Here is a 13,114-nt window from a genome sequence, read left to right on the forward strand (position 1 = left end):
CCAAAGTTCAACAGAGGCAGACCAGGAAAGATAATTGTCACTGCCAACCAATTTCTCCGAAGTAATCATAGGAGATCCAGATATAACAACGGAAAAAATGGAATTTTTAGTAGTCATATCTACTTATCTGGAGAATGAAGTATGTTTGGATCGAAGAGAGCCCTAATACGGCTTCAGATTGCGGCGTGGCACCACCGGAAAAGGGAGACGGCCTCAGATCGCGGCGTGGTACCACCAGAAAGGTAGAAGAACACTTCCCAAGGCACGTGCAGGGATTGGAGTGGAGAAAAAGTAGTCGGAGCTTCGCCGGAAAGACTGTTTGGAGGGCCGACGGAGACAAAAATCCCCAAAAGAGGTACGTACAGGGCTCGGATGGGAGAACCAGGGAGGTAGGGAGGCTGGTCGGCGTCAGGCGAAGCTGGAGGAGAAGGCGCGTCACCGGAAAAGGCCTCACGCGCCCTCACGCGCCGGCGCGTGAGATGCAGCCGCCGGGCGGAAAATTGCGCGTGGAGGCTCTTTTGGTGCCGGTGCCTTCACAAAAGTTGGAGATCTCCTCCAGGCGCTCCTTCTGGTATGGTCGGTGTCGGAAAAATACGTCGCCGGAAAGTTCGCCGGAAAAGTTCGCCGGCGGTGAGTGGTTTCTGTCGACAACCCGAATGACCGGAAAGTATTGGGAGATGGGGAAGGTGACCGGAATGAAACACGGTCACCGGAAGGTTTCCCGGAGTTGATGACACGGGAAACAGGAAAGAATTAGGTTTTCTTCCTTGGCTCTGATACCATGTTGAGAGAGAGAAAGAAGAAAGACCTTGATTCTCATTAATGTAATGATCTACTTACAATTGAGAAATATATATATAAACAACGCTAGGAGTCCTAACTACCATACATGTGTCCTACCATATATGTGTCCTATATTAACAAGGAAAGGTTATACACTATAAATACATTATATTCAACAAGAATAATACCCGAGCACAGCACAAACAAAACCTATAAAGAAGGGATAAATTGTGCCTTTTTTGGACTGTTTGGAAGGAAAGAAACAGTAGGGCTTTTGATAATGTAAAGCATTCGATTCAGGGGTGTAAATCGGTTTTACTTTGTAATCTGTGGGCGTGGTCCAGGGGTTTTTTTGTTTCTGGCCCCACTTCCGTTGTAGATTTTGTTGATTGGTTAGGCCTTGGGTAAAGGTTTTTCTTTGTATACTTCCTGTATACGGTGGGGTGCTTCATTGAAGTGCCTCTTTTTATTAATATATTGTCTCTTTATTCATCAAAAAAAGGGATAAATTGCCTTCTCTTAAATAAAGAAAAGCCCTTTCTCTTGTAAATGAAAAATTCAAAGATGACAAAGTAATAAAAAACATTTTTTTTTTTAAAAAAGGTCCAATGCAAAATGAGGCACTTCACTCGCTCCTAGCTGCTACACCAGATCACTTCTTCACCCAAGTTCTCCACCTTAGACATCCTATGTTAACCCTTTTATAGACATACATCAACTTTTCTAGAAACCAGACTTTTTGTTGGAAGATTTGACAAATTATGTTCAGATTTGAATGGCTATAATTTGTTTGCAAAAATTGGATATAAATGCTAACAACCACCTACTTGATCAACATATGTCACCTCCGGTTCTTGCATTCAAATCTCCTATAAATACTCCTTTAGAGTTTCATTTATTCATGTTCATAACCCCTTGAGAAGAAAACTTTATCCGAAGGCTCTCAAATGCATTTTCACGGTATTGTCACACACAAAAGGGATATAAATGCTACCATCCTCTCATCAAAATGAAATACATCACCATGGATGTTACATTTATTGAAAACAAACCTTATTTCTCTGAAACCTATCTTCAGAGGGAAGAGTAACAAGATCGTGGAAGATAGATGGTGGGATTCTGGTCAGGTTTTAGAGCAGGATTTTGATTCTGGTTAGGTTGTAGAGCATTATTCTGGTCACTTTTTAGATCACATTTTACCAAGTGCTACATCTTATCATTTGTCTAATCTTTATGATCATTCTCCTTCTAATCCTACTCCAGTCCTAAAAAATCAACTTGAAGGTCTGTCCATTGAAACTGAACAGAGTCCAAGTTCCAAGTCTTGATCAGAGCTCAAATTCCTCAAAACCTACATTGCAAATTCAGTCACTTGAGAACGAGCACAAGAGACCTGAAGCACCAAATTTCAATGTGTATTCTAGGAGAAAAAGATCCACAATACCTGCACATACTCCAATCTTCGAAACTATTACAGGTAATAGAAATGTTAATCCTAGTCTTGATACTAATAGTGATTTGGATTTAGTCCTAGAAATCTACTGTAATTAGGTTCCTTGATTTAGTCCTAAATTAGCTATAGCCTAGTCAACCTTGTATCCATATACATTGTACTCATCCTTTTTGAGAATCAAGAGCAAGAAATTATTAAGTCCTTCACTTTTCTAATTCCTACACACCTTAAAACTACTAATACCACAACTAAATTCATTTTCCAAGTATGACTATGAAAATGTATTTTAAAATATGACCATTAAAATACCTGACCACATTGACTCTAGACTCATCTAATATCCTATTAACTCTAATAGATAAACTTCACTGTACTCTAAGCTCATTGTCTGAAGTACTTTACCAGACCTATAAAATGGCATTGATCTACTCTAGATCTTCACTTGAAGTACAGCATGCCACAACTGCTGCCTTTGAAATTCCTTTTGAACCACCAAGTATAGTCTCTCTCCTTCTCATAAATCTTAAACAATTATTCACTGCATCAGATATGGCTGGTCCTTGTACCAGCTTCAGCAATAATTGTGAGATTTAACAACTACATTATAAAGATTTTTTTTAAAATGAACATAGATTGCCCTAGCATTAAGTAGTGGAACAGAATAAATGAATTCTAAGTATGTTGAAGTGGGTCCAGCCATTGACACTAATATTTTAGCAGTGATGGAAGGATTAAAGCTTGCTAAAGTTGAGGGTTTATCCAACCTTCTACTAGAACGGGATTCTGCAACAGTCCTATATAGGGAAAATAAGGAGCGAAGCTCAAGGAGGTTTGATGCATGGCTAAGTCAAATTTTGTACATTACTCTTAAGTTGTCAAATTTAATACATTACTCGAGTTAGGATGTTCATTCTGCTGAAGTCCTGGGGCAGCTAATCAAGCAGTGGATATGTTAACAAAATGAGGAGCTAAAAAATAGATTCTTTTGTATGGGATTTTCTAAAGTTCTTGAGTTCATATTTGTAACCATTTTTTAATGTGCACCTCAAACAATATCTAGAGTAGATAGTGTTTTCCATTTTTAACCATAGCTATGTAGTCATGCTCGGGGGAAGGATTTCTCATCCTGCTTTGTACTTGCTAAATCCATGATATAAAATGTTTGTTTTCAATCAAAATAATAATAATAATGGAATTTCAAGAGACTACACAGTGAAGGCGAATTCAATCAATCCAAAAATAAAGGATTGTTCAACGAAAAGAGAACATAGAGGCATCTTCAACATGCCCATATGCTCAGAAGAAGATAATGAATAAAAACTACACCCTTGCATTAAAAATGGAAGCAAAATAATAAAATTCTAAAAAGGAATACAAAACCAAATACTAATTCAATAAATCCAAATATAAAAGGATTAATAAAAATAGAAGGTGGAGACATACTTCAACATGCCTATATAGCTCTGGAGGAGGTAACTTTATCGCATCAAGCATTTTTGGTTTCCCATATTTCTTAGCCAAAGCCTCCACTTCATTGCAAATTGCCCGTACTGCATCCTGATTTTTCAACAGCCAAAATTTTATGCACCTATGTACATTTGTTTACTGTTGCAGAATACTCATAAACATAAAAGCAACAATTTTAACTTAGCTTTTGCCAACCCAAGTACAGTCACAGGATATTCCTAATACAGCAAAGTAAAATTTATCTACGATTTTTTTTTTCCATTCAAAACCATATTTGTTGAAAGGCCATATGGATGATTTCTTTTGCATCCAAATCACCATAGAACTTAAATTCTTGCTCCCAGCACTGACAGAAAAATCAGAAATGATGACAACAGAAAATGTAAAAAAAAAAAAAAAGTTAGATGGAGGGACATGGAAGGAATAAAAGGTATAAATTCTTTTCCATGATCTTTAGCCCATACAAAGACTCTCATATACATACAAAATTCCTAGCACCGAAATTAGGAACTTTCCTAACTTAATTACATCAAATCCCTTCAGTTGCAGGATTGCCTAATTTTCTACTTAATTGCAAAATCACAACTTTCCTAATTTCATTCTTTCACACTCCCTCTCAAGCTAGTGAATAGATGTTTTCCATTTCAAGTTTGGATACACTTGCATGAAACCTTATACTACTTACACCTTTTGTAAAGATATCTACAAGTTAACGATCAATAGATATATAAGGAGTACAGATCAATCCACTATCTAATTTCTCCTTAATAAAATGTTTGTCTATCTTCATGTGTTTCATTCAGACGTGTTGCACTAGATTATGTGCAATATGGACTGCAAATTTGTTGTTGCAGAAAAAGTTGCATTAGGCGATTCAATTTAATCTTTAAATCTTCCAAAATAATCTTCAACCATAGTAGTTCACAAACTCCTTGAGTCATTGCACGAAATTTTGCTTTTGCACTGGACCTTGCCACCAAACTATGTTTCCTACTTCTCCATGTCACCAAATCCCCACCAAGAAAGGTGCAATACTCAATGGTTCATCTTTTGTCAACCACAACTCCAGCAGAATCAGCATCTATGAATGCTTCAAGTACTAGTCCCCAGCTTCATTTAAATAAGATGCCCTTTCCTGGAGACCCCTTAAGGTAGTGTAGCACTCAGTTAGCAGCTTGTAGATAAACCTCTTTTGGACTGTGCATGAACTGGCTAAACACACTCACAACATATGCTACATCCGGTCTTGTGTGAGAGAGATAGATGAGTCTTCCTACCAAATATTGATACATCTCTCTATCTACTGCATCATCGTCCTTAGCCTCTACAAGCTTATGATTAGGATCTATTGGTGTGCTTATTGGTTTACACATCAACTTCCATGTTTCTTTGAAAAGCTCCGTTACATATTTCTGCTAAGAAATAAAAATTCTCTGCTTACAATGTGCAATCTCGATTCCTAGGAAGTATTTTAACCTTCCTAACTCTTTAATATCAAATTCTTTGGTCAAGCATTGCCTCAAAGTCTATCTTCCCTTTTCATCATTTCTCGTGATGATGATGCCATCTACATATGCCAAAAGAGTTGTAACTCCCCCTGAATCTAAATGTTTGATCAACAACATCTGATCTCCCTAACTTTGTCTGTATCCTATGTTTTTCATCACTTTAGCAAACCTTCTAAACCATGCCCTTGGAGACTATTTCAGCTCGTATAGAGCTTTCTTCAATTTACACATCTTTTTTTTTTTTTTTGATTGGAATTCAATTTACACATCTTTTTAGTGGCTAAGTTACTGCCAAATCCAGGAGGGACTTCCATATAAATTTCTCCTTCCAGATCTTCATTCAAAATGCATTTTTAACATCGAACTGTTGTAAATCCCGGTTATAATTTGCTACCAATAATAACAAAATTTTGACTATGTTCATCTTATTAACAAAAGCAAATGTCCATAGATAATCCATGTCATATGTCTGAGTGTACCATTTAGCCACCAATCTCACCTTGTACCTCTCTAATGTCCCATCCGCTCTATACTTAACAATATAGATCCCACTAGCCTCTTTCCTACAAGCAAACCTACCAACTCCCAAGTTTTATTTTTCTCCAGGACCACTATTACTACATTCATGGCTTGTCTCCAATTCTCATTAAATAAAGCCTCAAATAAAGTGGTAGGAATATAAATACTGTTCAAACCTATAAGACAACTCTTATGGGATGGAGACAACTTTTCGAATGACACAACATGGGAGAGTGGATACAAAGGACATTTAGTGCATTCCCTCACTCCCTTCCTAATGGCAATAGGAAGATTTTGATCTATAGGTTTTTCAAACTAAAGTTGCGACTTAGTTTGTAAGGAAGGATGAGAGACTATTACCTCATTTCCAAAAGTCGGTTAAGATTCTTGTACTTGTACAAGTCTAAGGGCCACTACAGCTTTCTTCCTTGAGTACACTTTGCCAATCGTTTGATTCTCAGGAGTAGGCTTAATGGACAATGACTCAAGTTCAGAGAAAGAGTTACAGATACTAAATCAAACACTAGACCAGAGACTTTAAGAGGGTTAATGAGAAAGGAATCAATGAAATAGGAATTTTGATCCTTGTCTTCCTCAATGGAATTCACTCCCTGAAAATAAGGAGTGGGAAAATAAGACTCACTTTCATTGAAAGTAATATCCACTAAGACAAAAAAAAAAAAATTTGGATGGTGGATGATAACACTTATATCCCTTTTGAGTTGAAGAATATCCCACAAAAATATATTTGACTATTTTGGATCCAATTTTCCCTCATTTGGATTGTGAACATACACAAAGGACACACACCTAAATACCTTAGGAATGAGATGGTTTATGGTTCTCATATTAGGATAAAACGATGAGAGTATTTTCATGGGACTTTTGAAACCTAAGACGTTGAAAGATAATTGGTTTATGAGATGTGTGGTTGTTAGGATGGCTTCCTCCCAATACGATTTAGGCGCATGTTTTTGAAACAAAAAATCTCATGTTATATATTAGGTGACCATTTTTCTACTCAACAACTCCATTTTGTTATAAGTTGTTGGTAGATGATGACTCATAAATTATTTTCTCATGTTGAAAGTATGGAGTTAGGACTTGATTGAAATAATCTATGGCACTGTTAGACCGAAACCACTACTTGATAGTGACACAAAACTGGTTTTTTATCATGTTATGAAAATTTGGAAAAACAAAACTCACATCAGATTTGTGTTTAAGTAAGAAAATCCCAAGAGACCATAGTACAATCATCGATGAAAAGACACAAATCAATGTGCCCCAGATATATATTAGGGATACAAGAAGAGCCCCAAATATCACTATAAATTAGATGAAAGGCTCTAAACTTCTTTTATTATTGGTGGGGAAGGTTGAACGCTTATTTTTGGCAAGTTCACATACATCACAATGGAAGCTCTCAACATTTAATTTCCTAAATAGAAAAGGAAACAATATCTTAAGAGTTCTAAATAATGGATGTCCAAATCTATAATAATGAAGCCAGATTTTTTCTTTATTGAAAAGGTTGTGCTCAGAAAGAAAAGATATAGATGACTTGTTTGGTGTCTCAACGTAACATAGCTCAATTCATTCCTTAGAAAGTCCAATCATCTTCCCCAAGACCTAATCCTAAAATACACAATGAGTAGGGTAAAAGGTCATATTGCAATCCAAATCTTGTGTAAGTTTTTGTATAGAGACAAAATTAGTAAACAACTTTAGAACATGAAGCACATTTCTAAGTGTGAGCGTAGGACTAATTTGAACATCTCCTACACCTATGACAGTGGTTAATGAACCATTTTTTGTGGCTATTTTCCTACTGCTTTGGCAAAGGCTACAATTATTAAATTAGTGTGATAAATGAGTCATGTGATTTGTGGCACTTGAATCTATAACCCAAGAATTGGCAAAGGTTCCATCCAAGACTTTTAATCCAATGGAAATAGGAAACTTACTTGAAAGTGCAATAAGCAGGTACCTAAAGGTTTCTCAAGAGTTCCCAATAAAGCTCTTAGTTTTTCTATTTCCTCCTAATTGAATCTGCCTTGTTCCTAGGATTTCTCTTCAACTATCTAAGCAAAAGACAAGTTTGCCTTCCCATATTATCCCTCTGCTACCCTCCATTGTAACCTCACTCTTTGTTGGATATGGTTACCTTACCATGAAGTTTCCAACATTTTTCCCGTGCATCTCTAGCCTTCTAACAATAAGTGCACCATAAGTTATCCCTATTATCATGGTTTGAAGCCCTTGACTGATCAATCCTTTTGTCATCAATAGTGTTAGTCTTCTAATCACTACCCTTGTTAGCAACCATAGCCAAGCCCTCCATATTTTGAAGTTCAAGCATGACACTTCTCTTGCTTTCTTCTACTTGGATAATAGAGATAGTTTCATTCAAAGTTAGAAGCTCTTTGCTAAGTATTTGAACTCTAACTTGGTCAAACTCAGCATTGAGACCAAAAAAGAAATCATCAACACAATCCTTTTTTATATAATTCTTCAAGATTGCTGCATCCTCAAGACATTTTCTCTCAATGCATTAATAATGATCAAGTTCTTCTCATAGGCTTTTCAACATATTGGCATGCTCCATGACTGTCTTATTTCCTTGTTTCACTGCTCCAGTCTTAACTTTGATTTCATACACTTGGGTTGCAACCAATGCCTTCGAGTATGTCTGGTGAACAGCATCCCAGATGTCTTTAGCAATTGTTAGTAATCTATATGTGTCACTAATTTCAGGCATCATTAAGTTCCACAACTATTCCATAATCATTGAGTCTTGCTCATCCCAAGAATCAAACCGAGGGTCTCCTCTCCTTTGGTCTAGTTCCCAGGAGGTGACTTAATTTCCTTTTTCCCTTCAAAAAGGTACAAACAAGTTGTGACCATTTTAAATAATTCTTTCCCTTAAGCCCATGTGAGGCTTGAATATTCTGCAATTATACTGTGTTATGGCTGGTAATCACTCCTTTAGATTGAGCGCTGATAGCGGCAGTTTCTAATATTTTAGATTTTTTTTTTTTCTCTTTCTCCCTTTTTTTTTTGGATAACCATACGACTTAAATAGTCAAGCTTAAATACAACTTAAATAACCAAACTCAAAAAAGGAGAGGCTCGTAGTGGAACCCTAAATGAAAATCAGAGGTGGCAGTGTGAGGCTGAGACAAGGGCGCGACAAGGAGGCTAAGAGGATGATAGTGCGAGACCGAGACAAGGTTGATAGCGAGGCAGAGAGCACAATCTCTATCCCGCAATTTGTAATGTGACAATGACGATGGCTGAGACAAGGGCGCGACAAGGAGGCTAAGAGGATGATAGTGCGAGACCAAGACAAGGTTGATAGCGAGGCAGAGAGCACAATCTCTATCCCGCAATTTGTAATGTGACAATGACGATGGTTGTTAAGGTCTCTAGTTGCTTTCGTGGTGAGTTCGAGGTCAGGTTTTTGCTACATCAATGTAGGGTTGTGTTTGCAATAATAGCGTGATTCCAACAAAAGGAAAACTCTTAAGGTCAACAATGAAGGTCGACTCCAATCTTCAAACTTAGCAATGAAGGCCAAAAAATTCTTCTCTTCCCAAATTCATGAGCTTAGGGCTCTAATACCATGTAGAAGAAGAGAGATGGAAGGAATAAAAGGTATAAATTCTTTTCCTTGATCTTTAGTTTGTAAACTCTGTATAGAGACTCTTATATATGTACAAACTTCCTAGCACCAAAATTAGAACTTTCCTAATTTAATTACAGAATTGCCTAATTTTCTCCCTAATTACAAAATCACGACTTTCCTAATTTCATTCTTCCACAGTACTATTTGATAACAATGAATAGCAAGATAGTATTCATTTCCTCCAACACTTCCTCATGAAAAAGCGAGCAAATTATCAAACTATTGACTGAATAATTATTAGCCATGATCACTGCACCTATTTCATGCATATCTCACTGCTGTATTTAAAAAATTGAGAATTCATTTGAACCAAAATATATAGATATCATCTTGAAATAACATCTCTGGCATGTCAATCCACTCACATGCAATGTCAAGAAGTCTAGGAAACGTGTACAGTACCTCCAATTATCCAATACTTTTTCCACAGACCACAACTATCAAGAAATACTGGATATCTTCCTCTTGCGATTCTTGTGATAGATGTACTTTAGGCACCTCTTCTTCTTGAAGAGACCCAAGAGGTCATCACTTTTGTCTAAGCATAAAGTCTTTTTAAATAATATATTAAGAATTTAATAACAATTACACCCTCAACTAACAAATTTAATATACTCTCAACACAATAGGTACATGCGCATTCACTTTGACCTTTTATTGCACTTAGCCTGCTTAAGTACAACATGACAAGAGTATAGTGTCATTAACTAGTCATATAGAAGTAAATATGCAAAGAAACTATAAAACATCGAACATGGCTGTGATAAGAAGAGTAATAAATATCCAAATACTCAAGAGGACTGGTATAGTATTAAGGAATATACACAAAATATAAAGTTTAAAAAACAATACAAATGTTTCAAGCAGCAGATAATCATCATTCTACATAGTCACAGACTAACAGACAAGATAAAAGGTACGGTAGCAGAAGTTCCCTAATGGAAAAAGATCAAAATTTACACGAATGTGACCGAAAAATAATCAACATACTTCAAAATAAATGAACAACCTGCCCAACTTCTACAGCTTGCAATAACTTTTCTTCCGGGAGAAAATTACAATAACCCTGCAAGCACACTGTGTTAAAAACAAAGTAGCTTCCAACAGTACAAATAAAGAACTAAGTAGTGTTTGTTAAAGTCCCATTCACTAAGAGACACTAGTATGGTTTGGGGCTGGGTGTAACTACATTAATGAAATTATACATGCATTTCAGCTTTTTCTGTGTTATATCATATAATGTCACAAAGTATCTCATAGTTTTTTGTATAGCAAGCATGGAAAATATATTTAGAAACTCCAAAATGTACATAACAGCAAAAAGTATCTAATATCTCGTGTAAACAGGCATGCAAACTATATTAAGAACTCCAAAAAAAAAAAAGTATAACTACAGATCAGAGGAAGGATGCAAGTTACACCCAAAATCAGAAAGGGAAAACAACAAAAGATATGTGCAAATATATGTTTCTCGTCTTACACAGACTACATGTTTGATAAAATCTTTCAGCTTCCTTTCTGGGAATTGAACCCTTTCAAAAGATTGCTTCATCTGCTCAATCCATATGGTCCATTCCGAACAAAGGAGCTGTCTTCCATATTTTCCTCCTATTTCCTCTAGTGAACTTGCCTTGTCAGCTTGAGAACACCTCCTTCATTGTTCCCAAGGGAACCCATGTAACCAAAAAGCAAAAATATCATCAACCAGAGATCCTTGGCTATTAGGTAGTAGATGAATAGATGAATGATAGGCGTCACATCTCTCTCCGATAGAACAATTTATGAGAAGTCTTCTCTTTCTCATTAACTAATCAATGATGGGGAGGCTTTCCATATTCCTGTACATAACAAGAAGGTTGCTTTTAGGGAAGTTGGATCTTCTCATATCCCTTTAACTGTGAAACAGATCTCTTCCACATTTGGCAAAGCCTTGAAAAGCGATCTGACTGCATTCCCCTGCTTGTCTACCTCCAATTCTAGAGAATCTTGTCTGTCTTGTCATGGACTTGGTTTTCCTAAGCAAATCCGTGCAGCACTTAGGCAACCTCAACTCACTTGGGGATGCTAAGTCAGTCTTGCCCAGAAGCAAGCTAGTTATGCTAAACAAACCAAGTAAAGGAAGTTTCAAAGCAAACCAAGGAAAGGAAGACTTAGAAATTTTGGAATGGAAGCTTTGTATTACACTAGATCTTTACAACTTACAAGTGCTTAATTGACTCAAAACTTGGTGTCTTGACCAGATGAGACCATCACCTATTTATAAGCACCCAAAAAATCATCTAGAACCTATGAGGTTTTTGGAAATTTCCATAACCATCCAACAATTATTTTTTGATAAGTCATAACCTTCCAACAATTTCTAACTTAAAATATGTATTTACAATATACAAGGAATACTTTAGAATTCTCTACACCATTCTAGAGACCTCGGGGGTTCCTTAGGGACCGATTCACTCTGCGTAGAACGTTTCCTGAGAGAGGCCGCCTTCTCTCAGGCCAGCAGTCTTCCTGGGCTCTGCTTGCTCGTCTATGCTCCGACGGGAAAGGGTACTGGCACTAGAGAGATTACCCTAAAGGAGACAACTTATATTAAGATTGCCTGGAAACTGGAACTTCACTCAACTCCAGAGAAACCAAGAGAACTCTTGATTCCTCTAGAAGCTTCCAGAATTTTTCAACCATCTAAAGGAAACTCCTGTCTAAAGGGAAAACACATGCAGAAATTAAGCAGCTAGCCTTAAAAGTTGTACATGGTCTTCTAAAGGAGCAGAAAATTCAAAATCAATGTCATGAACATCAACTATATGGCCCACAAAGAAACAGGAGCAATTTTAGAAAGACAAAACTCCAAATTCCATCATGGTTACACATTTAAACTAGAAAAGGCAAGAGGAACTATGTTGTTCCAACAGTCTGCTGTTGCATCTGCTTCACATCCCACATACCATTACAATTATGAAACAGTATGACAAAGGAAAGTTAAAACTGGTATTACTCTCAAAAAACCACTAGAAGATAGAACAAAAACTTCAAATGATGAGATACACATAATCATTTAAGTATTTAACCAAGCAACTATTATATTCTTTGTGTGACAAAATGAGTGTGAACATGCAGGTACATGCTTATACATACATCCACAGATAGAGAGATAGATCGACAATTGGTAAACAAAGGATGAAGAGTTGACCTCTATCATCAATATTGCACTATCTGTCCCTGCGACCAACAAATCTAACTCTGAGTCCTCCATCTCCTTGGTTGTTGGGTTAATGATAAACTTATTCCCGACCATACCAACTCGAACTCCGGCAACTGCTTTTGATATTGGCAATTCTGAAAGAGCTCTGTGGTATTTATAATTATGAATGAGAACAGATATCTCAAATAGTATAACCATGAGCCCTAATTGCTTCACAGAACTATGATGGAAGAAATTGTCAGACTTACACTGCTATTCCAGCTGCTGTAACTGCTAAAGAATCAGGGGAGTGCAGTCCATCATAGCTCAAAACCTGTAAAAATAAGGTGAAGGCAGAAATTTTTAGCAAGATGAGATAAAAACCAGTAACAGAATGACACATCGCTTATTAAGAAACAAAAAAAGACTTGGAGCAAGCATTTTAAAGAAAAAGAATGCAAATATTTATGAACAGGTTCATTTAACAGCACCAGAGCACACAATGTGGAAAATGA

The 13,114-nt window shown here is 36.7% G+C and overlaps 1 protein-coding gene across 2 annotated transcripts in view; it reads right to left on the reverse strand.

The window, feature by feature from the left end:
• LOC117921160 (probable polyribonucleotide nucleotidyltransferase 1, chloroplastic) overlaps positions 1–13,114 on the reverse strand; it is an 88,718-nt gene that overhangs the window by 42,983 nt on the left and 32,621 nt on the right. For both annotated transcript variants that reach the window (XM_034838968.1, XM_034838967.1), the window contains exons 6-9: positions 12,869–12,933; positions 12,609–12,765; positions 10,428–10,484; positions 3,680–3,793 (exon numbers count right to left, since the gene is read on the reverse strand). In XM_034838968.1, the coding sequence (XP_034694859.1) occupies positions 3,680–3,793; positions 10,428–10,484; positions 12,609–12,765; positions 12,869–12,933 (393 nt within the window). The remainder of the gene's footprint in view (positions 1–3,679; positions 3,794–10,427; positions 10,485–12,608; positions 12,766–12,868; positions 12,934–13,114) is intronic.

Source organism: Vitis riparia, chromosome 8, assembly GCF_004353265.1.
Source record: "Vitis riparia cultivar Riparia Gloire de Montpellier isolate 1030 chromosome 8, EGFV_Vit.rip_1.0, whole genome shotgun sequence".
Classification (NCBI taxonomy): Eukaryota; Viridiplantae; Streptophyta; class Magnoliopsida; order Vitales; family Vitaceae; genus Vitis; species Vitis riparia.